Source organism: Aquarana catesbeiana, linkage group LG02, assembly GCF_042186555.1.
Source record: "Aquarana catesbeiana isolate 2022-GZ linkage group LG02, ASM4218655v1, whole genome shotgun sequence".
Taxonomy (NCBI): domain Eukaryota; kingdom Metazoa; phylum Chordata; class Amphibia; order Anura; family Ranidae; genus Aquarana; species Aquarana catesbeiana.
This window is the reverse complement of record NC_133325.1, coordinates 60,983,508-61,010,052: the sequence shown is the minus strand read 5'-3', so window position 1 is coordinate 61,010,052 and position 26,545 is coordinate 60,983,508. Positions and strand designations below refer to the sequence as shown.

General features: G+C 47.3%; 1 protein-coding gene across 2 annotated transcripts in view; it reads left to right on the top strand.

The window, feature by feature from the left end:
- The first annotated feature begins 1,557 nt into the window (after window positions 1-1,557).
- Window positions 1,558-26,545, top strand: part of CHORDC1 (cysteine and histidine rich domain containing 1) — a 64,907-nt gene continuing 39,919 nt past the window's right edge. For both annotated transcript variants that reach the window (XM_073612974.1, XM_073612975.1), the window contains exons 1-4: window positions 1,558-1,764; window positions 8,364-8,413; window positions 8,497-8,553; window positions 13,215-13,372. In XM_073612974.1, the coding sequence (XP_073469075.1) occupies window positions 1,701-1,764; window positions 8,364-8,413; window positions 8,497-8,553; window positions 13,215-13,372 (329 nt within the window). In that variant the 5' untranslated portion in view covers window positions 1,558-1,700. The remainder of the gene's footprint in view (window positions 1,765-8,363; window positions 8,414-8,496; window positions 8,554-13,214; window positions 13,373-26,545) is intronic.

Genomic DNA, 26,545 nt, shown 5'->3' with positions numbered 1-26,545 from the left:
TTCAGGGTAGGGCTTATTTTCGGGGAAACAGGGTAGGGCTTATTTGGGGGGTAGGGCTTATATTGCAGCCATCACTGACACTCACGCTAGGTCTTATTTTCGGGGAAACAGGGTAGTTTTGATACGCACCCAGCTCCCACTTCCTGGTCTGGTCCCCTGGCCACCTAGGCGGCCCCTCCCTCCCTGCAATCTTCTGGGACATGTCACAGGTTCCAGAAGATTGCCTGACCCTTGACAGAGCGCAGCACAACTCGCGCATGTGCGCAGTGCGCGCCCGGCTGTGAAGCCCGTAAGCTGTCACAGCCAGGCGTCCACACTTACAATGCTGGCGCTGGAAGTGAAGGAAAATCTCCCCAATGGGACACAGATGGCAAAATAATAAGCTGACAGGGGTTCTAACCTTTCCTTATTCTATCCAAAATGAAAAAAAAAAAAGTTTTGCCCATAGTTGTACTTTTAGACCCCTTTCACACTGGGGTGCTTTTCGGGCATTTTAGCGCTAAAAATAGCGTCTGTAAAACGCCTGAAAAGCGCCTCTCAAGCCACCCCAGTGTGAAAGCCCGAGTGCTTTCACACTGGGGCGATGCGCTTGCAGGACAGGAAAAAAAGTCTTGCAAGCAGCATCTTTGGTGCGGTGTGGGAGCGATGTATACAGCGCTCCCGCACCGCCTCTGCCCATTGAAATGAATGGGCAGCGCTGCCAGAGCCCTGCAAAGCACTTCGGCAGTGGCGCTACACGGGTGCTATTAACCCTTTCTTCAGCCGCTAGCGGGGGTTAAAAGCCTCCCGCCAGCGGGCCGAAAAGCGCCGCTATAACAGCGGTAAAGCACCACTAAAACTAGCGGCGCTTTACCGCTGTCGCCCGCACCGCCCGATTGTGAAAGGGGTCTAAGAGATGTTGTATTCCAGTCTATTTTTCTATGGGTTGAACTGGATGGACTGGTCTTCTTTCAACCAGATTAAACTAAATTACTAGGATTGTAGACAAGCATGGGATTAAATCAGGTGGTGAAGAAGCGTCACATTGCGTTTTCGCCGCCTGTTAGGAGCCTCTGAAGTGCGATTGAGATGCGGATCAAGCTTCAGAAGAAAATTAATTCAGATGCACGTCTCTGCTTCCACAGGAACAGCCACATGTATGGAATATTGGGAAATCGGCAAAGATAATTTCGAGGTATTTTTTGCATCCTTAAATTCTAGTTATATATTTTTTTATTTTGTATAATTACTTTGTTCCAACTTGGACTAAGGTAAGCATGCATTTTGCAGTTCATACTGACCACACCCACTTATTTGGACACGCCCTCAAACCAATGTCTGAAGTGTCCCTCTATTTTGGATAAATGCTCCCCTCTACAGTCTCTGGTTGTCCTAGCAACTATCTACAACAAGCCTGTGCTCGCGTTGCCATGCATAGGAAAGCGATACGCATGCGCACTGATCTTTCAACTGCGGCTCTGGCGCTCCCGTAGTACGCACGCGCGATGTTAGATTCTCGCCTCCTGTCGAAGTCGTGGGGGGCAGGGCCAGTAACGCACATGCGCAAAGAACGCCAGGTTGCATCCCTTGGGGACGTACGCATGCGCGGAAGGTTCGGGAAAGTTCCCGAGTAGTAGTCGGCGGTTTCCGGAAGGAAACGAAGCTGCTTCTCCTCCTCGCCGGGTATTCCTCCTCAGCACAGCGTGTGGCCGTGTGACACCATGTCCATGCTGTGCTACAACCGGGGCTGCGGGCAGCGTTACGACTCCGAGACCAACACCGAGGGTGAGAGACCGGTGCCTGGACACCAAGGGCGGACACTCCGGGGAGGGAGGAGGAGGCTGGACTCATACAGTTCATTATATATATAGGGCCTGTGTGTGTGTGTCAGAGTCAGACATTCTAATACCCGGATGGGGCCTCATCTATTTGGGATATATGGGATCTCTTCTATACAGTCCTGTGTGTGTGTGACACTTCCTGTCCTATACACCATACAGGACACTGACTCCTCCCCCCTCCTGTACTATACAGGACACTGACTCCTCCCCCCTCCTGTACTATACAGGACACTGACTCCTCCCCCCTCCTGTACTATACAGGACACTGACTCCTCCCCCCTCCTGTACTATACAGGACACTGACTCCTCCCCCTCCTGTACTATACAGGACACTGACTCCTCCCCCCTCCTGTACTATACAGGACACTGACTCCTCCCCCCTCCTGTACTATACAGGACACTGACTCCTCCCCCCTCCTGTACTATACAGGACACTGACTCCTCCCCCTCCTGTACTATACAGGACACTGACTCCTCCCCCCTCCTGTACTATACAGGACACTGACTCCTCCCCCCTCCTGTACTATACAGGACACTGACTCCTCCCCCCTCCTGTACTATACAGGACACTGACTCCTCCCCCTCCTGTACTATACAGGACACTGACTCCTCCCCCCTCCTGTACTATACAGGACACTGACTCCTCCCCCCTCCTGTACTATACAGGACACTGACTCCTCCCCCTCCTGTACTATACAGGACACTGACTCCTCCCCCCTCCTGTACTATACAGGATATTGACTCCTCCCCCTCCTGTACTATACAGGATATTGACTCCTCCCCCTCCTGTACTATACAGGATATTGACTCCTCCCCCTCCTGTACTATACAGGACACTGACTCCTCCCCCTCCTGTACTATACAGGACACTGACTCCTCCCCCTCCTGTACTATACAGGACACTGACTCCTCCCCCTCCTGTACTAAACACGAGACTGACTCCTCCCCCCTACTGTACAGGACACTGACTCCTCCCCCCTCCTGTACTGTACAGGACACTGACTCCTCCCCCCTCCTGTACTGTACAGGACACTGACTCCTCCCCCTCCTGTACTATACAGGACACTGACTCCTCCCCCTCCTGTACTATACAGGACACTGACTCCTCCCCCCTCCTGTACTATACAGGACACTGACTCCTCCCCCCTCCTGTACTATACACGAGACTGACTCCTCCCCCCTCCTGTACTATACACGAGACTGACTCCTCCCCCCTCCTGTACTATACACGAGACTGACTCCTCCCCCCTCCTGTACTGTACAGGACACTGACTCCTCCCCCCTCCTGTACTGTACAGGACACTGACTCCTCCCCCCTCCTGTACTATACAGGACACTGACTCCACCCCCTCCCTCTACAGGACACTGACTCCACCCCCTCCCTGTACTGTACAGGACACTGACTCCTCCCCCTCCCTGTACTGTACAGGACACTGACTCCTCCCCCTCCCTGTACTGTACAGGACACTGACTCCTCCCCCTCCCTGTACTGTACAGGACACTGACTCCTCCCCCTCCCTGTACTGTACAGGACACTGACTCCTCCCCCTCCTGTACAGGACACTGACACCTCCCCCCTCCTGTACTAAACACGAGACTGACTCCTCCCCCCTCCTGTACTGTACAGGACACTGACTCCTCCCCCCTCCTGTACTATACAGGACACTGACTCCTCCCCCCTCCTGTACTATACAGGACACTGACTCCTCCCCCCTCCTGTACTATACAGGACACTGACTCCTCCCCCCTCCTGTACTATACAGGACACTGACTCCTCCCCCCTCCTGTACTATACAGGACACTGACTCCTCCCCCCTCCTGTACTGTACAGGACACTGACTCCTCCCCCTCCCTGTACTGTACAGGACACTGACTCCTCCCCCTCCCTGTACTGTACAGGACACTGACTCCTCCCCCTCCCTGTACAGGACACTGACTCCACCCCCTCCCTGTACAGGACACTGACTCCACCCCCTCCCTGTACAGGACACTGACTCCACCCCCTCCCTGTACAGGACACTGACTCCCCCCCCTCCCTGTACTGTACAGGACACTGACTCCCCCCCCCTCCCTGTACTGTACAGGACACTGACTCCCCCCCTCCTGTACTGTACAGGACACTGACTCCCCCCCCCTCCCTGTACTGTACAGGACACTGACTCCCCCCCCCCCCTCCCTGTACTGTACAGGACACTGACTCCTCCCCCTCCCTGTACTGTACAGGACACTGACACCTCCCCCTCCCTGTACTGTACAGGACACTGACTCCCCCCCCTCCCTGTACTGTACAGGACACTGACACCTCCCCCTCCTGTACAGGACACTGACACCTCCCCCTCCTGTACAGGACACTGACACCTCCCCCTCCTGTACAGGACACTGACACCTCCCCCTCCTGTACAGGACACTGACACCTCCCCCTCCTGTACAGGACACTGACACCTCCCCCTCCTGTACAGGACACTGACACCTCCCCCTCCTGTACAGGACACTGACACCTCCCCCACCTGTACAGGACACTGACACCTCCCCCTCCTGTACAGGACACTGACACCTCCCCCCTCCTGTACTAAACACGAGACTGACTCCTCCCCCCTCCTGTACTGTACAGGACACTGACACCTCCCCCCTCCTGTACTAAACACGAGACTGACTCCTCCCCCCTCCTGTACTGTACAGGACACTGACTCCTCCCCCCTCCTGTACTATACAGGACACTGACTCCTCCCCCTCCCTGTACTATACAGGACACTGACTCCTCCCCCTCCCTGTACTATACAGGACACTGACTCCACCCCCTCCCTGTACAGGACACTGACTCCACCCCCTCCCTGTACAGGACACTGACTCCTCCCCCTCCCTGTACTGTACAGGACACTGACTCCTCCCCCTCCCTGTACTGTACAGGACACTGACTCCTCCCCCTCCCTGTACTGTACAGGACACTGACTCCTCCCCCTCCCTGTACTGTACAGGACACTGACTCCTCCCCCTCCCTGTACTGTACAGGACACTGACTCCTCCCCCTCCCTGTACTGTACAGGACACTGACTCCTCCCCCTCCCTGTACTGTACAGGACACTGACTCCTCCCCCTCCCTGTACTGTACAGGACACTGACTCCTCCCCCTCCCTGTACTGTACAGGACACTGACTCCTCCCCCCTCCTGTACTAAACACGAGACTGACTCCTCCCCCCTCCTGTACTGTACAGGACACTGACTCCTCCCCCTCCCTGTACTGTACAGGACACTGACTCCTTCCCCCTCCTGTACTATACAGCAGCCCTCAAAAATTCCACTTGCCTGCTTGCATTTTGCGAGTGGAATTTAGTGCAGGAGGAGCGGGGGTGGACCAGGCTGACCGTTTCCTGGCTGAAGCGATCAGCCAGGAAGCTGTCAGCCGGAGGACACAGAGCGGCAGGGCCGGACTGCCCTGGTGCCGCTTTGAGCTGAGGCTGCAGCTCTCCTCTCCCTCTCTCTTTCTCCTCCTCTTGTGTATCACACACACAGCCGGGTCTGTGTTAGGCAGCGCGGTGTAACAAGGTCCCGCCCCTCTAGATCTGCTTGTGTAATAGTAGATTGAATCAGTGTTCTGCCTATGAAACAAGCTGGTCTAGGGGGGCAGGACCTTATTACACCGTGCCGCCGAACACACACCCAGCTCCGTGACACACAGCGGGACATGCCTACTATGTGTGTGATCCATCATCCAGGTGAGTCTGTATTGATGATGGGGCACAGTGAGGCTGCATTGATGGGCACCATAAAACTGCAGTTGATGGGCACAGTGAGGCTGCATTGACGGGTACTGATATGCTTTATGTTAATATTGTTAAAGTTGTTGTTAATATTTATTTTTGGAACTTTAATTCTGCTTAAAACATTTAACAGTGTAATTTTCATGAGATAATTTACAAGGGCGGATGTTTGGGTGGGGCAGGGGAGGGGTTTGGGTGGGGCAAATGGTGGCGAGCAACTCTTAAGGTCTGGCTAGTGGCTCAGGACTTAAAATTTGAGCCCTGCTATACAGGACACTGACTCCTCCCCCTTCTGTACCATACAGGACACTTGCTCCTCCCCCCCTTCTGTACTATACAGGACACTGACCCCTCCCTATGTACTATATAGGACTTTGACCCCTTCCCCTGTACTATATAGGACTCTGACCCCTCCCCATGTACTATACAGGACTCTGACCCCTTCCCCATGTACTATACAGGACTCTGACCCCTTCCCCTGTACTATACAGGACTCTGACCCCTTCCCCTGTACTATACAGGACTCTGACCCCTTCCCCTGTACTATACAGGACTCTGACCCCTTCCCCTGTACTATACAGGACTCTGACCCCTTCCCCTGTACTATACAGGACTCTGACCCCTTCCCCTGTACTATACAGGACTCTGACCCCTTCCCCTGTACTATACAGGACTCTGACCCCTTCCCCTGTACTATACAGGACTCTGACCCCTTCCCCTGTACTATACAGGACTCTGACCCCTTCCCCTGTACTATACAGGACTCTGACCCCTTCCCCTGTACTATACAGGACTCTGACCCCTTCCCCTGTACTATACAGGACTCTGACCCCTTCCCCTGTACTATACAGGACTCTGACCCCTTCCCCTGTACTATACAGGACTCTGACCCCTTCCCCTGTACTATACAGGACTCTGACCCCTTCCCCTGTACTATACAGGACTCTGACCCCTTCCCCTGTACTATACAGGACTCTGACCCCTTCCCCTGTACTATACAGGACTCTGACCCCTTCCCCTGTACTATACAGGACTCTGACCCCTTCCCCTGTACTATACAGGACTCTGACCCCTCCCCCTTCCTCTGTACTATACAGGACTCTGACCCCTCCCCCTTCCTCTGTACTATACAGGACTCTGACCCCTCCCCCTTCCTCTGTACTATACAGGACTCTGACCCCTCCCCCTTCCTCTGTACTATACAGGACACTGACTCCTCCCCCTTCTGTACTATACAGGACACTACAGGGGTCTGCTAACCCCCCCCCCCCCCCCCATTACCTCTGTACTATAGGGGTCTACTGACCCCTCGCCTAGGCGACTCGAGCGGAAGTTCTCCTTTCCCCCTCCCTGCAATCTTCTGGGACACGTTACGGGTCCCAGAAGATTGCCCGGCCATTGAGAAGGTGCAGTGCGACTCGTGCAAGTGCGCACCCGGCTGTGATGCCGCAAGCTGTCACAGCTGGGTGCCCACACTTGTGATGCCGGAGAGAACCAAGGGTTTGGATGGCCACATTGCTGGACAATGGGACAGGCGAGTGTGTTTATTAAAAGTCAGCAGCTACACTTTTCATAGCTGCTGACTTTTAATAAACACAAAACTGAGTGGAACTCCACTTTAAAGCAGAGTTCCAGCCTGTATTAAAAAAAATTAAGTCAGCAGCTACAGATACTGTAGCTGCTGATTTTTAATATAAGGACACTTACCTGTCCATGGATCCCGCAATGTCGGCACCTGAAGCTGACCCGTCCATCGGCTTCGGGTGCAGGTGCCGGCATCCTTACGAAGGGAAATGGCCTTGTGGCCTTCACAGCCTGTTTCCTACTGAGCATGTGCAAGTTGCGCTGCGCTTTCTGAATGGCAGGTTGTCTTCTGGAACCTTTGTGTGTCTCCCAGAAGGCAGTGGGAGGAAGAAGGAGGGGCTGTAAATGACGTAGGTCCCCCCCCCCTCCCCATGTGGCTGCTGACAGGGGAACAAAAGCCATATATTTTTTTTTTTTTTTTTTTTTTGCTTAACCGCTTGCCGACCAACCACCGTCATTATACTGCAGCAGGTCGGCTTGTTCCTGCAAATCACCGTAGCTGTACGTCGGTTACTTTAACAGCTATAGCAGATGTGCGTGCCCGCGATGTCCGCCGGCCACCTGCAATCGCTCCACGGAGAGCCAAACCTGGGATCTGTCAGTGTAAACAAACAGACCACCGTTCTGACAGGGAAGTACAGAGTGATCATCTGTTCCTAGTGATTAGGAACAGCGATCTCTCTGCACTCCCAATCAGTCCCCTCCCCCCCACAGTTAGAAACAGAGAACACATTTAACCCCTTGATCGCCCCCTAGTGTTAATCCTTTCACCGCCAGTGTCATTTAAACAGTAATCAGTGCATTTTTATAGCACTGATTGCTGTATACAGTAAATGTCACTGTTCCAAAAAAAGTTTCTGATCTGTCCGCCGCCATGTCTCAGTCCAGCTAAAAATCGCTGATCACCGCCATTTCTTGTAAAACGACCGCACAATTGTCAGTTAAAGGGACACAGTGCCATATCACAAAAAATGGTGCGGTCAGGAATTGGGTAAATCATTCTGGGGTTGAAGTGCTTAAATGTTTCAGTAAACTAGCGGTTTTGGATATGTAGGGGTTTTTTTGCATGTTTTGGGTTGTGATGCACCCAAGCAGCAATCCGATACATTGAGTGACAGAATCTTGTTTTATTGGGGCAGCACCTCCATTTGTTCTCCCTGTTCTGTGCTGATGACGTGCCTTTATTGTTGTGTGTTTCAGACTCCTGTACTTACCACCCCGGTGTGCCGGTGTTTCATGATGCTCTGAAGGTAGGTGTATTAGAACGTGTTCCATCCATAGTGATGATGGGATGGGACTGTTGTGTGACTTGTTTCTGTCTTCCTGTACACAGGGCTGGTCGTGCTGTAAGAGGAGAACAACAGATTTCTCAGATTTCCTCAGTATTGTGGTAAGTGCACAGTGGTTTTTGCGGTCTTTTGAAAATATCCCACGATTTCTTGTATGCACATATTTGTCCCACTCATGTAGGATCTTTTAAGGCTACTTTCACACTGAGGCGCTACAGCGTTAAAAATAGCGTCTGTAAAGAGCCTCTCCTGTGTGAAAGCCCAAGGGCTTTCACACTGGAGCGGTGCGCTTGCAGGACGCTAAAAAAGTCCTGCAAGCAGCATCTTTGAGGCACTTTAGGAGCGGTGTATACACCACTCCTAAAGCGCCCATGCCCATTGAAATCAGTGGGCAGCGCTGGCAAAGCGCTGCTGCAGCAGGGCTTTTAACCCCTTTTACGGCCGCTAGTGGGGGTTAAAAGTGCCCCGCTAGCGCCGCTAAAACAACGCTAAAAATAGCGACGCTTTACCCCAGCGCCTACGTGTGAAAGTGCCCTTATTGTAGCATTCAATCTTGGCTGTCTGTATTCTACCAAGTGGATATTTATAGCTCCTCATCCCCAAAACTGAAAAAAAAAAAAAAAAAAAGTAAATCGGTATGGAGCTCTGCCTGCAGAACAGCAATCACTTTTATTGTCATATTTATTTCAGGTACTTGTATAGTGCCATCAATTTACGCAGCACTTTACATATACATTGTACATTCACATCAGTCCCTACCCTCAAGGAGCTTACAATCTAAGGTTCCTAACTCACACTTATATACACACACACATACTAGGGACAGTTTAGATAGGAGCCAATTAACCTTCCAGCATGTCTTTGGAGTGTGGGAGGAAACCGGAGTACCCGGAGGAAACCCACGCAGGCACAGGGAGAACATGCAAACTCCAGGCAGGTAGTGCTGTGGTTGGGATTCGAATCAGCGACCCTTCTGCTGATAGAAGAAAGTGCTAACACTGTGCTGCCTTCATATTGGAAAGTTACTGTTATTTTTAAAAGCTGGTGCCCACTGGGAAGTTCATTCCAAGGTCCTTCGGTACTTGGGAATACAATTATATAGATTTAAATGTACTGCCCCTCTATATAAATAAGGGTAGGTTAATAAGAGTTTTTCTCCCTCTACTAGCCTGAGCCCTGCAAGGGACTGCAAGAGGCTGACAGCAGGTCTAATTTAGGTGCTTGCACTGCTTGCATTTAACCACTTCCCGCCCGCCGTACGCCAAATGACGTCCTCGGCTTTGAGCGGGGATATCTGAGTGATGCCTGTAGCTACAGACATCATCCAGATATCGTTTTTAGAGCCAGCGAATCTGCGCAGCATAAGAACGATCATAGCGGCTGTTCCGCCGATTGATCGTTCTTACGGGAGGCGAGAGGGGACATCCCCTCCCGCTGCCCTCCGGTGCTTGTACCGACTCACCGCTACGATCGGTGAGTCGTAAAACAGGATCCGCCAGCCCCGGATGTTTAGCATAGAGATTTCCGGCGGACCAGATGGTCGCCGGAGTCTCTATGATCGTTCGGAGGCCGAGCGCGATGTTATGACGTCACGCCCGGCCTCTGTATTAAAAAAAACGGCGCCGCTTCGGCTGGGAAGCGGTAATCATTTTTTTTTTTTTTTTTTTTTTTTTATTTCAGGCTTCTAAGCCTAGAGGTGAGATGTGGGGTCTTATTGACCCCACATCTCACTGTAAAGAGCATCTGTCATGCTTATTCCTATTACAAGGGATTCCTTGTTTACATTCCTTGTAATAGAAACAAAAGTGATCAAAAAATTTTTTTTGGGAAAAAAGTGTTAAGCTAAAAGTAAAATTAACAATAAAAAAAAAAAAAAAAAAAATTTTAAAGTGCCCCTGTCCCCGTGAGCTCGCATGCAGAAGCGAACGCATACATAAGTCCCGCCCACATATGAAAACGGTGTTCAAACCACACATGTGAGGTGTCGCCGCAAACGTAGAGCAAGAGCAATAATTTTGGCCCTAGACCTCCTCTGTAACTCAAAACATGTAACCAGTAAAAATTTTTAAAGCGTCGCCTGTGGGGATTTTTAAATAGCGAAGTTTGGCGCCATTCCACGAGCGTGTGCAATTTTGAAGTGTGACATGTTGGGTATCTATTTACTCTGCGTAACTTCATCTTTCACACTATGCAAAAACATTGGGCTAACGTTCTTGTTTTTTTTTTTAAGCCCAAAACCGCTTTTTTCCCCAAAAAACGCATTGGAAAATTTCTGCACAAATACCTAGATAAAAAGTTGCAATGACCGCCATTGTATTCTCTAGGGTCTCTGCTAAAAAAACATATATAATGTTTGGGGGTTCTATGTAATTTTCTAGCAAAAAAATTATGATTTTTACATGTAGGAGAGAAATGTCAAAATTGGCCTGGTAGGCAATTAGTTAAAATGTTATTTGATGTATTAGTGTGACCCCATATCTCTCCATAAAGAGGACCTGTCACGCACCATTCCTATTACAAGGGATGTTTATATTCCTTGTAATGGAATAAAAGTGGTCTTTTTTTTTTAAGAGAAAGTGTATAAATAAAAAAAAATTAAAGTATAATTTGAAAAAAAAAGCACCCCCGTTCCCGTGTGCTCGTGCACAGAAGCGAACGCACACGTAAGTCCCGCCCACATATGTAAACGCCGTTCAAACCACACATGTGGTATCGCCACATGTGTTAGTGCGAGAGCAATAATTCTAGCACTAGGCCAACTCTGTAACTCTAAACTGGTAACCTGTAAAAAGATTTAAAGTACCAGAGTTTGGCGCCATTCCACGAATGTGCGCAATTTTGAAACATGACATGTTGGGTATCCATTTACTCGGCATAACATCATCTTTCACAGTATATAAAAACATTGGGCTAACTTTACTGTTTTGTTATTATTCATGAAACTGTTCTTTTTTTTTTTTTTTTTTTTTTCTTTTTTAATGCGTTTGAAAAATTGTTGCGCAAATACCGTGCTGCATAGAAAGTTACAACAACCGCCATTTTATTCCCTAGGGTGTCTGCTAAAAAAAAAAAACTATAATGTTTGGGGGTTCTGAGTAATTTTCTAGTAAAAAAAAAATGATGCTTTTTACATGTAGGTGGAGTGCCAAAATAGGCCTGGTATCGAAGTGGTTAACTGGCAATTGAACCCAAATGAAATGTATATAATATTTTTTCCCCAGAATTGGAGCTTTCTTTTGGTGGTATTTGATCACCACTGGGTTTTTTATTTTGCGATATAAACGAAAAAAGATAAAAAAATTTGGGGGAAAAAACCCAATATTTTTTACTTTCTGCTATAAAACATATCCAATAGGAAAACAAATCGAATTTCTTCATAAATTTTGGCCAAAATGTATGCTGCTACATGTTTTTGATGGGGGGGGGGGGATTCCATTAGGTGTATATTGATTGGTTTGCGTGAAGTTACAGCGCCTACAAACTATGGGATATATACTAAATTTTTATTTATTTATTTATTTATTTTTTTTAATGGCCGCAATCATGGACTTATAACGGGACTGTGATAGTGCGTTCAGTGACATTAATACAGTGATAGTGCTATACACTGTTACTGTACTAATGACACTGGCTGGGAAGGGGTTAACTTCTAGGGCGATATATGTGCCTTACTTTGTGTATAGTGTGCTGCTTTTTACAAGTTGGTCTCCAAGTTTCACACCCCTGATCATTCTCTGTGTACAGAGCTCTGTGTTGAATGTCAACACAGAGCTCTGGGCTGTGATTGTACACAGCTGATCAGCAGGACCGGGCTATGAATCATTGGCTGGGACTTGCTGTCAGGCTCCTGCTGTGTACAGTCACAGCAGGAGCCAGGAGGGGTGTGCGTATGCGCGCTGCCTAAACCCAGAAGTAGGCAGTGATGTATGGGTACATCAGTTTGCCTACAGCGGCTGCTTGTCCGTAGTACATGGCGGGCGGTTGCTAAGTTTTTAAGTTGAAGCAGAACTTAACTCTTAATAAATAATGGTTTTTAATCCCTTTGCTGCTAGCTTTAGTAAATAAAGTTCCTGTTTTTTCATCGGGACGAGAGGTGGGGGGGTGTGGGGGGCTTTCTCAGCTAAGCAACACCATCCTGTCTGCATACCTGAGCTAAGGGCAGATGGCATATAGATGGCACCTCAATGCATAGAATGCAATGTGAAAAACCGGGAGACTTCACAACCCCTTTAGACCCCTTTCACACTGGGGCGGTTTGCAGGCGGTATTGCGCTAAAAATACCGCCTGCAAACCGACCTAAAACAGCCTCCGCTGTTTGTTCAGTGTGAAAGCCCGAGGGCTTTCACACTGAAGCGGTGCGCAGGCAGGGCGGTGAAAAAAGTCCTGCAAACCGCTTTTTTGGAGCGGTGAAGGAGCAGTGTATTCACCGCTCCTTCACCGCTTCTGCCCATTGAAATCAATGGGACAGCGCGGCTATAGCCGCGCTGTACGAGGGACTTTAACCCTTTTTCGGCCGCCAGCGGGGGTTAAAACCGCACCGCTAGCGGCCGAATACCGCTGCAAGAATGACGGTACAGCAGCGCTAAAAATAGCGCTGTTGTACCGCCGACGCCCCCACCGCCCCAGTGTGAAAGGGGCCTTAAGGTGCAAAAAACCTTCTGCCTTTACAACTACTTTAAATAGCAATTTTAGTTTATGGTGCTCAGATATAGTTTAGTTCTGCCATGATCATTTTAATGAATTTTTTGTGGATAATTGCAGGGCTGTACTAAGGGGCTCCACAGTAATGAGAAACCCCCAGAACCTGTAAAACCAGAGGTGAAGACAACAGAGAAGAAAGACTTGACAGACCTGAAGCCAAAGTTCAATGAACACATCATACAAGCACCAAAGCCCATAGAATCCATTAAGAGGCCCAGGTAAGTGGAAACTTGCCGTAAAAATGGAAGTGTATGTAGTTCATCTTGGATAGAGTAGGGAAGGGTTAAAACCACTCTCTGGTTGTTTTTGCTTTCGCTGGGGAGATTTCTCTTTAAAACCTGTCCTGTAGACGCAATAGGAAATGAGGGGAAAGTTTCCATGAGTTAGGGAAATTCCCATCTGGCAGTTCCACCAGAACATGTGCCCCCGTTGGAAAGCTTACGCAACGCACCACCTTTGGGTCTGGTGACTACTTAAAGTGGAGTTCCACCCAAAAGGTTAAGCTCCGCTTGTCTACTTCTCCACCCCCCCCCTCCCTTCCAGTGCCACAATTGGCACCTTGTGGGGGGGAGGGGGTGTACTTTGTTTTGGCAGGTACCCGCTCCCACTTCCTGCTGAGTTCACCGCGACAAACTTGACCAGAGTTTCGGCCCTCACCACAGATGGCCCATTGAGAAAGCGCAGCACGAGTTGTACATGCATGGTAGAAAGCCAGCTGTGAAGCTGCCGGTTTCCCTTACCCAAAATGCTGGCACCAGCACCCGAGAGCCGATTCAAGAATCGGTTTGGGTGAGGACACTGCGGGATCCCTGGACAGGCAAGTGCCCTAATAGTAAAAGTCAGCAGCTACGGTATTTTTAGCTGCTTCCTTTTTAATTTTTTGGTGGGGAGGGGGGGTGGGGTGACTGGCATTCCATTTAAAAAATTTTTGGTTTCCCCCTCCCTTTTTGTTTCATTGACAGTGGTAACCCTCACCAGTGGGGAAACAGACAGCAATGGGAACCGAACACATACATTTCCTGTCCTGTACTCTGTTACTCATAGTATAGAAGGGTGCCCAGCCAACAGTGGTGCCCTGTGAATGCAAAATCGAAGGAATCGCCAACACTCTGTTGTATTTAAAAACAGAGGTGTTAGTTGCAAACAGGGAAGTCTTGTCAGTGTCCCATCAAAGCTTAGAGGAGCTCCAGTCTGGGGGGAAAAAAAATGTAATGCCTGTCCAAGAATCCCACAATGTCGGCACCCCAAGCCGATTCGTCAAACTGCTTCGGGTGCAGGCGTCAGCATTGTAAGTAAGGGAAACTGGCAGTGAAGCCTTCAGGCTTAACAACCGGTTTCCTGTTGCGCATGTGCGAGTTGCGTTGTGCTTTTAGAATGGTCTCGCCGTCTTCTGGGACCTGTGTTTCCCAGAAGGCGGCAGGGGAAGGAGGAGGGGCCGGAAATGCTCAGAGATCGCCATGACGATCTTACCCGGAAATGAGAGCGGGTACATGTCAAAGCCATGTACTCGCTCCCCTCCAAAATGTGGCAGTGGAGGGTGCGAACAAGCGTTGCTTACCCTTTCGGGTGGAGCTCTGCTTTTAAGGAAAACGTTTTGACTAAACCCATTGTTTTAAAGTAATTGTAAAGGTAAATAAAATAACAAGCTAGCATGTCATACCTACCTGATTTGTGCAATGGAATTGCACAGAGCGGCCGCGAACCTCCTTTTCGCCCCCCGCCAGCGCTCCTGGCCCCTCATTTGTCCCCCCCGCACCCTCATCACCGGATTTGATTGGCAGCACTGGAAGCCAATGGCTCCTGGTGCCCCAGCAAAGCCAGCGAGACCTGGAAGTGAGGGGAGAGAAGAGCTGCAGACGTGCACCACGCTGGATTGAATGAGGGCTCAGGTAAGTAAAAGGGGGGGGGGGAGGGGGGGCACCTGACACCTAAACATTTTTTTACCTTAATGCAAGGAATGCATTAAAGTGGTTGTAAACCCACGGGGACAAATAAAAAAAATAAAAAATCTGCAAGACAAAGGCACAATGAGCTAGTATGCATAGCTCATTATAATATACTTACCTTAGATATAGCATACTGGCTCATTATGATATACTTACCTTAGATCGAAGCCCCCGCAGCGGTCCCGGCACACCACTTTGGCTGACAACATGTCTACCGGAGCTACTTCCGGATATTGCGGGCTCCGGCTCTGTGATTGACCCCAGCCGCATTGACGTCACTCATGCGCGTGGGAGCCGCTGGTAATTGTAAACTAGCTGAAGAAACGGCATCTAAGAGCCGTCTCTTAGGTGCGCATGTGCTGATGACATCGGCACATGAGTATACAGTGAATATCTCCTAAACTTCACGGTAGAAATTCACGGTAGCTAAAGGTAAGCCTTATTATACACTTACCTGTAGGCAAAAGTGGTTGTAAAGGGTTTACAACCACTTTAAGGTAAAAAAATGTTTAGGATTAACAACCACTTTAATTATTTCCCAAAACTCATTCAAGGCACACTGATAAGTCACAGTTGCTTGTGCTTTCTAGCATGCTGTCAAGCCATCATATGACTGATGTCATACCTGATCACATGGCAACTACATTAACCAAGTCTAAAATGGCATCTTCCTTTGCTGTAAAGGATAAGAGGGTTTAGTGTCGCTTTAAGTGCGCTCTTACAGTCAGAACTAAAAACCCAGGCATTACGAAGTGCTGTGTCTAATGTTCTAGAAAATGACAGTTTGTCCCCCGCTTGTATAGTTGTCTTTTTATGGTGCCCTATAGGTGACCAGATACAAGCTGTGGTCACCATGATTAAATGTACACCTGGTGTGGACCAGTGAAAGGCTGCCCATAGAGCCTAAGGACACTCCTGCTATGCAGACGCCATTGTTGGGTCCAACCTTGGGAATAAATAAAAAGGTCACCCATGATTTTTCGGCAAATCTTGAACCTCTGACAGAAAATGTTTTGCAAGGGCAGATATGAATGGTAGCAGCAAGGGAAGGTTTCGGCACTAATGATTGGTGCAAATAGTCCTGTATGCAAAAAGTCCTGTTCTGGGTTTGTGGGTGGAGGGAGAGAAGGGCTGGAGAGCGATAGTACATATAAAACATTTGTTTGAGAACAACATGCTTTGAATTTCCTTTTACATGCACAAATTTATGTTAACCAATCTGATTTCAATCTCCAATGCCCTGTACACACAATAGGATTTTCCAACAACAAAATCCTAGGATTTATTTCCGACGGATGTTGGCTCAAACTTGTCTTGCATACACACGGTCACACAAATGTTGTCGGAAATTCCGAACGTCACGAACGCGGTGACATACAACATGTGTGACGAGCCGAGAAAAATGAAGTTCAATAGCCAGTGCGGCTCTTCTGCTTGATTCCGAGCATGCATGGAATTTTGTGTGTCGGAATTGTGTACACATGATCGGTGCGTCAGAAAATTTGAGATCCAGATCTCAAATTTTGTTTGTCGGAAATTCAGACGGAAAATGTCCGATGGAGCCAACACACAGTCGGAATTTCCCACAACAAGCTCCCATCGAACATTTGTTGTCTGAAAATCCTATCGTGTGTACAGGGCATTACAGTCTGATTAACAATGAACAATAAATGATTGCACTGATTTGTGGCACTTGCCACATGCGTTTGTGAATGGGCTCAGTGGGGTACTGTATAGGCTAGGCCAGGGTTTCTCAACCTTTTTTTCAGTCAAGACACTCTTTTAAAATTATAGATGATCTCATGGCCCCCGTTCTAAAATGTAAAAAAATAAACAAATGGTTGCAACATCCACATACATAGAATTCCCAATGGTAGAGGTGATTTATTCTTATAAAGTAAATACATCTTTGCACACTGGTACTGACTAGTATTCCAGTGTTTTTCTTCCTAGCTCTTCCAGCTAATGTGACCCCAGTGCTGACGTAGAGGGTCAGAGAATCGGCAAACAAGGATGCTGTGCAGGCGCCTGACGTCGTCCTTATCAATGAGCTCCCTTTTTAAAATAAATATACCAATGACATCATTTGGTTGTTAGGACTCTGGAGGCTGGAAGATTTTAATGCCCAATGAAAACCTGTGGCTTGGTGTAACTAAAAGGCAGGCTTCATCCACCTGCTGGCCTGTATACATTTTTAGGTTTGTCTCGATTAGAGGTCGACCGATATATCGGCCGATATTTGGTGTTTTTTACTTAATCGGCATCGGCCGATTGTGCTGATAAAAAAAAACTTCAGCGCTACTTGCAAATGACTTCTGTAATAGAAGTCAGTGAAAGTTGCCTGAAATGTTCTGTGAAGCGACTTCTCCCTCCTCTGGGCAGCCTGCCAAATCTGATAAAAAGAACCTGAAGGATACAATGTTTACACTTATGAATGAACTGAGCTCCCAGTGTAGAAGCTCTCAGTTTAACCATTTAAAGACTAAGGCCTCTTTCACACGGGGCAGATCAGTCATGATCCGCCCCGTGAACATCCGCTTGCTCAGCGGGGATAGCTCCGCCGATCCCCGCTGAGCAGGAAGATGACAGGTGCATCGCTGCACACTGTGCAGCGACGGACCTGTCAGAGCGCCGCTCTCCCCTATGGGGGGATCGGATGATGACGGTCCGTAGTGTCCGTCGTCATCCGATCCGATCCGAAAACGGAGGAAAAAGTAGGTTTTTCCTCCGTTACACTTTTCGGATCGGAGCGGGTCGGATGTCAGCGGACATGTCACCGCTGACATCCGACGCTCCATAGGGATGACTGTATGTCCGTTTTTCATCCGAAAACGGATGGATGAAAAACGGACATACGGATCATCCGTGTGAAAGAGGCCTTAGGGCTCTTTCACATGGGGCGGATCAGCGATAATCCGCCCCGTGAACATCCGCTTGCTCAGCGGGGATCGCTCCGCCGATCCCCGTTGAGCAGGAAGATGACAGGTCCGTCGCTGCACACTGTGCAGCGACGGACCTGTCAGAGCGCCGCTCTCCCCTATGGGGGATCGGGTGATGACGGACCGTAGAGTCCGTCGTCACCCGATCCGATCCGAAAACGGATGGAAAAGTAGGTTTTTCCTCCGTTACACTTTTTCGGATCGGAGCGGGTCGGATGTCAGCGGACATGTCACTGCTGACATCCGACGCTCCATAGACCTCCATGGAGTGTCCGTTCAGGTCCGCCTAAAAAACTGACAGGCGGACCTGAACGGACAGTCCGTGTGAAAGAGGCCTTAATCTTTTCTGACATTTGTTGCTTACAAGTAAAAATCCTGTATTTTCTGCTAGAAAATCACTTAGAACCCCCAAACATTATATATATATATTTTTTTAGCAGAGACCCTAGGGAATAAAATAGCATTTGTTGCAATATTTTATGTCACACGGTATTTGCGCAGCGGTCTTTCAAACGCAATTATTTTTGAAAAAATACATTAATAAATAAAAAAAAAAAACTAAGCAGTAAAGTTAGCCCATTTTTTTCGTCCAAAAGTTTTGATTACCTCTTTTTGTATATTTAATATTTAAGATATAGTTTTTTTTTTTTTTCTAAATTCTACATACAAGTGAACTGATTGGAGGTTTGTTTAGTTTAATAAATGTTTAAATGTAAAAAAATTTCTGTATCACTTAACCACTTGAGCCCCGGACCATTATGCTGCCTAAGGACCAGAGGTCTTTTTCCAATTTGGCACTGCGTCGCTTTAACTGCTAATTGCGCGGTCATGCAATGCTGTACCCAAACGAAATTTGCGTCCTTTTCTTCCCACAAATAGAGCTTTCTTTTGATGGTATTTGATCACCTCTGCGGTTTTTATTTTTTGCGCTATAAACGGAAAAAGACCGAAAATTTTGAAAAAAAATGATATTTTCTACTTTTTGTTATAAAAAAAATCCAATAAACTAAATTTTAGTCATACATTTAGGCCAAAATGTATTCGGCCACATGTCTTTGGTAAAAAAAATGTCAATAAGCGTATATTTATTGGTTTACGCAAAAGTTATAGCGTCTACAAACTAGGGTACATTTTCTGTAATTTACACAGCTTTTAGTTTATGACTGCCTATGTCATTTCTTGAGGTGCTAAAATGGCAGGGCAGTACAAAACCCCCCCAAGTGACCCCATTTTGGAAAGTAGACACCCCAAGGAAATTGCTGAGAGGCATGTTGAACCCATTGAATATTTATTTTTTTTGTCCCAAGTGATTGAATAATGACAAAAAAAAAAAAAATATTTACAAAAAGTTGTCACTAAATGATATATTGCTCACACAGGCCATGGGCCTATGTGGAATTGCACCCCAAAATACATTCAGCTGCTTCTCCTGAGTATGGAGATACCACATGTGTGGGACTTTTTGGGAGCCTAGCCGCGTACGGGGCCCCGAAAACCAATCACCACCTTCAGGATTTCTAAGGGTGTAAATTTTTGATTTTACTCCTCACTACCTATCACAGTTTCGGAGGCCATGGAATGCCCAGGTGGCACAAAACCCCCCAAAATGACCCCATTTTGGAAAGTAGACACCCCAAGCTATTTGCTGAGAGGCATATTGAGTCCATGGAATATTTTATATTTTGACACAAGTTGTGGGAAAGTGACACTTTTTTTTTTTTTTTTTTGTATAAAGTTGTCACTAAATGATATATTGCTCACACAGGCCATGGGCATATGTGGAATTGCACCCCAAAATACATTTAGCTGCTTCTCCTGAGTACGGGGATACCACATGTGTGGGACTTTTTGGGAGCCTAGCCGCGTACGGGACCCCGAAAACCAAGCACCGCCTTCAGGATTTCTAAGGGTGTAAATTTTTGATTTCACTCTTCACTGCCTATCACAGTTTCGGAGGCCATGGAATGCCCAGGTGGCACAAAACCCCCCCAAATGACCCCATTTTGGAAAGTAGACACCCCAAGCTATTTGCTGAGAGGCATGGTGAGTATTTTGCAGCTCTCATTTGTTTTTGAAAATGAAGAAAGACAAGAAAAAACATTTTTTTTTTTCTTTTTTCAATTTTCAAAACTTTGTGACAAAAAGTGAGGTCTGCAAAATACTCACTATACCTCTCAGCAAATAGCTTGGGGTGTCTACTTTCCAAAATGGGGTCATTTGGGGGGGGTTTGTGCCACCTGGGCTTTCCATGGCCTCCGAAACTGTGATAGGCAGTGAAGAGTGAAATCAAAAATTCACGCCCTTAGAAAGCCTGAAGGCGGTGATTGGTTTTCGGAGCCCCGTACGCGGCTAGGCTCCCAAAAAGTCTCACACATGTGGTATCCCCGTACTCAGGAGAAGCAGCAGAATGTATTTTGGGGTGTAATTTCACATATTTCCATGGCATGTTTGAGCAATATATCATTTAGTGACAACTTTGTGCAAAAAAAAAAAAAAAAAAAAAATGTGTCTCTTTCCCGCAACTTGTGTCGCAATATAAAATATTCCATGGACTCGACATGCCTCTCAGCAAATAGCTTGGGGTGTCCACTTTCCAAAATGGGGTCATTTGGGGGGGGTTTGAACTGTCCTGGCATTTTATGCACAACATTTAGAAGCTTATGTCACACATCACCCACTCTTCTAACCACTTGAAGACAAAGCCCTTTCTGACACTTATTGTTTACATGAAAAAGTTTTTTTTTTTGCAAAAAAATTACTTTGAACCCCCAAACATTATATATTTTTTTAAAGCAAATGCCCTACAGATTAAAATGGTGGGTGTTTCATTTTTTTTTTTCACACAATATTTGCGCAGCGATTTTTCAAACGCATTTTTTGGGGAAAAAACACACTTTTTTAAATTTTAATGCACTAAAACACACTATATTGCCCAAATGTTTGATGAAATAAAAAAGATGATCTTAGGCCGAGTACATGGATACCAAACATGACATGCTTTAAAATTGCGCACAAACGTGCAGTGGCAACAAAATAAATACATTTTTAAAAGCCTTTAAAAGCCTTTACAGGTTACCACTTTAGATCTACAGAGGAGGTCTACTGCAAAAATTACTGCCCTCGATCTGACCTTCGCGGTGATACCTCACATGCATGGTGCAATTGCTGTTTACGTTTGACGACAGACCGCCGATTGCGTTCGCCTTAGCGCGAGAGCAGGGGGCGACAGGGGTGTTTTTTTTTTTTGTTTTTTTTTTTTCTTTATTATTTTTCTGCTTTTTTTATCTTATTTTTAAACTGTTCCTTTCATATTTTTTTTTTTTTAATCATTTTTATTGTTATCTCGGGGAATGTAAATATCCCCTATGATAGCAATAGGTAGTGACAGGTACTCTTTTTTGAAAAAATTGGGGTCTATTAGACCCTAGATCTCTCCTCTGCCCTCAAAGCATCTGACCACACCAAGATCGGTATGATAAAATGCTTCCCCAATTTCCCAATGGCGCTATTTACATCCGGCGAAATCTAAGTCATAAAATGCTCGTAGCTTCCGGTTTCTTAGGCCATAGAGATGTTTGGAGCCACTCTGGTCTCTGATCAGCTCTATGGTCAGCTGGCTGAATCACCGGCTGCATTCTCAGGTTCCCTGTTGAGACAGGAGAGCCAGAGAAAAACACGGAAGACGGTGGGGGGGGGGGGGGGGCATTCCCTCCCACGGCTTGTAAAAGCAGTCTAGAGGCTAATTAGCCGCTAGGATTGCTTTTACATGAAAGCCGACCGCTGGCTGAAAAGAATGATACCAAGATGATACCTAAACCTGCAGGCATCATTCTGGTATAACCACTCAAAGTCGTGAATGGCGTACCTGAAGACAAAAAAATGGTTAACAATAAAGCACAGTAAACGGTAAAGTATAAAAAATTGCATACCTGAAAAAGCAAACATGATAAAACATAATAACAATAAAACATTGCAGAATAGAATACAGTAAAAAAGAGCAGAACAATAGAGAGAGAATAGAGAGAGAGAGAACAATAAAACGACAACTATTTTTTTTTATTTTATATATATATTTTTTTTTTTACACTTTTTTTGTAACTAACTTTTGTAACTGTAACCGGTTCCAGGTTCGGGTCTCTCAAAATGCGATGGCATCTTGGGAGACCCTGTGAAAGTGTGCCTAGTCTGTGCAATGCTGTACCCTACGCTAATACTCAACTAGTGTATGGTAGCGTTCAAAACATTCACCAATGCAAAGACCAGGATTGTCAGGACAGGAGAGACAATAATAGCGGGTGTCACGCCTATATCCGCGCTTGCTGCAGACACGACATCTTTTTTGGGGGGTTCGTTGGGTAGGGGTACTCGGTAGGACATAAAGAAAATGCCTCTCATGCAGCCGACTGCATTTGGTTGGGGATGTGAATGGGGGAAGTACGGGTGCTGCAGAAGTGGTGGGTTCCCAATTAAGATTGGCGAATGCAGCAGGAAGGGCACTATGGGCACGACGGGCCTGTTTGTCCTCTTCTTGGTGGCAGCGGGACACTACTTGTGCTTGCCACCTCACCAGCTTGAACTGCACTTATGGGACTCGCCACGTCACCAAGTGTTACTGCAGTGCTGGTTTGACTACGACCGGGGTGTACTAGGCCGCTGGTGCTTGCCAGTTCACCAAAACGCTACCAAAAAAACTGTTAGCGATCGCAGGGATCAGGCCTGACTCTGCAAACGCTGCAGTTATGCGTTTAGTGTTTTGTAAGTGTCAGTGATCGATCGATACTGCACTTGGGTGGGCTGGGCTGGGCCGGGCGGAGGGGCAAAACACAGGTGCTAGCAGGTATCTGGGCTGATCCCGCTAACACTGCGTTTTTGGGAACCCTAAACTGCTGGGGACGCTAGTATAGATCTGATCGGATCAGATATTGATCCGTTCAGATACTATACCACTAAGGGAGGTGTATGCTGCGTGCGTGGGTGTTAGCGGTACTGGCGCTAACCTGATGCTGCCTGGGGCTGGTGCTTGCCAGTTCACCAAAACGCCACCAAAAAAACTGTTAGCGATCGCAGGGATCAGGCCTGACTCTGCGAACGCTGCAGTTATGCGTTTAGTGTTTTGTAAGGGACAGTGATCGATCGATACTGCACTTGGGTGGGCCGGGCCGGGCGGAGGGGCAAAACGCAGGTGCTAGCAGGTATCTGGGCTGATCCCGCTAACACTGCGTTTTTGGGAACCCTAAACTGCTGGGGACGCTAGTATAGATCTGATCGGATCAGATATTGATCCGATCAGATACTATACTACTAAGGGAGGTGTACGGTGCGTGCGTGGGTGTTAGCGCTACTGGCGCTAACCTGACGCTGCCTGGTGCTTGCTTGCCAGTTCACCAAAATGCTACCAAAAAAACTGTTAGCGATCGCAGGGATCAGGCCTTACTCTGCGAACGCTGCAGTTATGCGTTTAGTGTTTTGTAAGTGACAGCGATCGATCGATACTGCACTTGGGTGGGCCGGGCGGAGGGGCAAAACGCAGGTGCTAGCGGGTATCTGGGCTGATCCCGCTAACACTGCGTTTTTGGGAACCCTAAACTGCTGGGGACACTAGTATAGATCTGATCGGATCAGATATTGATCTGTACAGATACTATACCACTAAGGGAGGCGTATGCTGCGTGCGTGGGTGTTAGCGGTACTGGCGCTAATCTGACACTGCCTGGGGCGACGCATATCACCGCCGGGCGATCAGGGGGCTAAACCTTTATTCGGTAATAAACGGCGGGTGCCCTGACACTATAAAAAATAAACAAACTAACCAGCGTCAACCGTAACGTTTATACGGTGATCAGTGGTGAAAGGGTTAACTAGGGGGCAATCAAGGGGTTAAAACATTTATTAGATAGTATATGGGGGTCCCTGTCACTATAAAACGCTGACGGCGAACCTAAATATTTACGTCCCTAACTAGCGTCACCAGCGACACTAATACAGCGATCAGAAAAATGATCGCTTAGCAACACTGGTGACAGGGGGTGATCAAGGGGTTAAAACTTTATTAGGGGGGGTTAGGGGGGTACCCTAGACCTAAAGGGGGGTAATACTAACTGTCCTACCACTGCTAACTGTCACAAACTGACACTATGCAGTAATCAGAAAAAAAAAAAAAAAAAAAACCTGCTGGTGTCAGTTTGTGACAGGGGGGGGGGTGATTGGGGGGGGATCGGGGGGCGATCGGGGGGGGGGATCGGGGTGTTTTGTATGCCTGGCATGTTCTACTGTGTGTGTAGTGTGTTGTGCACTTACATTGATGTCTTCTCCCCTCGGCGCTGGAACGGAATACCGAGCTGAGGGGAGATGACATCATTTCCTTTGCTGCTGTTTAGCATACAGCAGCAAAGGAGTGTTCCCATTGGCCGGCGGCGATCGCGAGGGGGGGGCCACGAACGGATGGCCTCCCCCTCATCTCGGATCGCCGGGGAACAGAACGGGACCGCCTCGGGCGGCGGGGGGGGGTCCGATCGGACCCCCCACCCGCGGAAGGCAAATCACGTACATGTACGTGATTTTGCCTGCCCGTGCCGCTTTGCCGACGTAAATCGGCGTTAGGCGGTCCTTAAGTGGTTAAGGTTGCTCTCACACTGGAGCGGGCATGCGTTGACGGTAAAACGCTGCTAGTTTTAGCGGCGCTTTACCGTCATTTTAGCAGCGCTATTCGGCTGCTAGCGGGGCGCTTATAACACCGCTAGTAGCAGAGGAAGGGGTTAAATGCGCCCCTGAAGCTTTGCAGGCGCTTCGACAGCGGTGCGCATTCATTTCAATGTGCAGGAGTGGTGGAGCAGCGATATACACCGCTCCAAAGATAATGCTTGCAGGACTTTTTTTTTAACATCCTGCCAGCACATCGCCTCAGTGTGAAAGCACTCGGGATATCACACTGAGACTGCAGGGGAGCCGTTTTACAGGCACTTTACAGGCGCTATTTTTAGCCCAAAAGCGCCTGAAAAACGCCCCAGTGTGAAAGGGGTCTAACTGTTAGATTTTATGAGATGAAGGGAAAAAAAAAAAGAAAAAAAAAAAAATCGGCCTAATATATCGGCCCCAAAAAATCGGCATCACATATCGGCCACCGAGATTTCTAAATATCGGCATCGGCCAGAGAAAAACCCATATCAGTCGACCTCTAGTCTCGATACCACTTTTTTAAGACCGAGTACAAGTACCGATACTTTTTTTCAAGTACTCACTGATACTGATAATTTTTTTTAATGTCCCGTGACAGCGTTTTTTGGGGGGGGGGGGGGGGTTTACAATTTTTTTTTTCTTGTACAAAAGGTTTTTATTGAACATAAAGGGTGTTGTTAGTACAAAAGGAGAAACATATATATGTACATTATGCGGATACATGAGTGCATATTCATGGTACATAGAACAAAAAAGAAAAGAAAAAAAAAAACAAAAAAAAAAAAGGAGTTTATAATAATAAGAAATGAAAACAGGATTCATAACACATGACCATGTATCGATACATAAAGCACTGAGGAGGCAAAAAGTGTTCCAAATCAATTGTCAGCCTGTACCATATCTCCATCAGGGGTAAACCTGTGGAATCAAAGATATATAAAGGAAAAGTTGCCCAAACTAAAAAAAATTTAAGAATGGGAGTAAAAAGGAACTGACTTAGTGCTTCAGGAGAAGAAGAAAAGGAGATTAATAGAGAAGAAAAAGTGGGGAGTGCAGAAAGAAGGGGGGGGGGAAGAGGGGGGGGAAGAGGTCCGCGGGGTGGGGTGCCTTTGTTTCCATTACAAGGAGAGTAGTGCCGAGTCGAATCTGGAGGGGTGGGCATAGTTTACCCATGGTTGCCATGTTCGAAGAAATTTATCATGTGTATCTGATAATATTGCTGTCAGCTTTTCATTAACCATGGTATCATTAATGCGGTTTTTAACTGCTTCGAAACTTAGGACTGAAGTTTTCCATGATTTTGCAATAGTTAATTTAGTTGCAGTAAGTATATGGGATGCTAACTGTCACTTGGGACGCAACAGTTCTTTTTTTTTTTTTAACAATGCTTTCTATTTTTAGGGAGGGAGGGGATGGATGGTGTCTGTGTGTTTTTTATATTTTAATTTTTATTATTTTTTACAATAATATTTTTTTTATTATTTATTGCAATACTACTTCTTTTTTTTTTTTAATCGGCCCTGTTGGGGGGCTTTGTGAGATATCAGGGGTCTTAATAGACCCCTGAAATCTCCCCCTTGAGACAGAGAAAGAGACCAAGGATAGAGATTCACCAGTTCCTTTCTCTGCAGCCTCAGCTGCACTGAGAATGAATGGAGAGAGGACAGCCGCTCCTCTCCATTCATAAACTGAGACATCTTAATCACAGGAGGTTACAATGTTTCAGTTATGTGAATTGACAGAGTCAGTGATCACTGACTCTGTTCATGCATCAAAGGAAGGAGGAGGACATGGGACAGCAGAACGGCGGGGGACACGAGGAAGAAAAGAG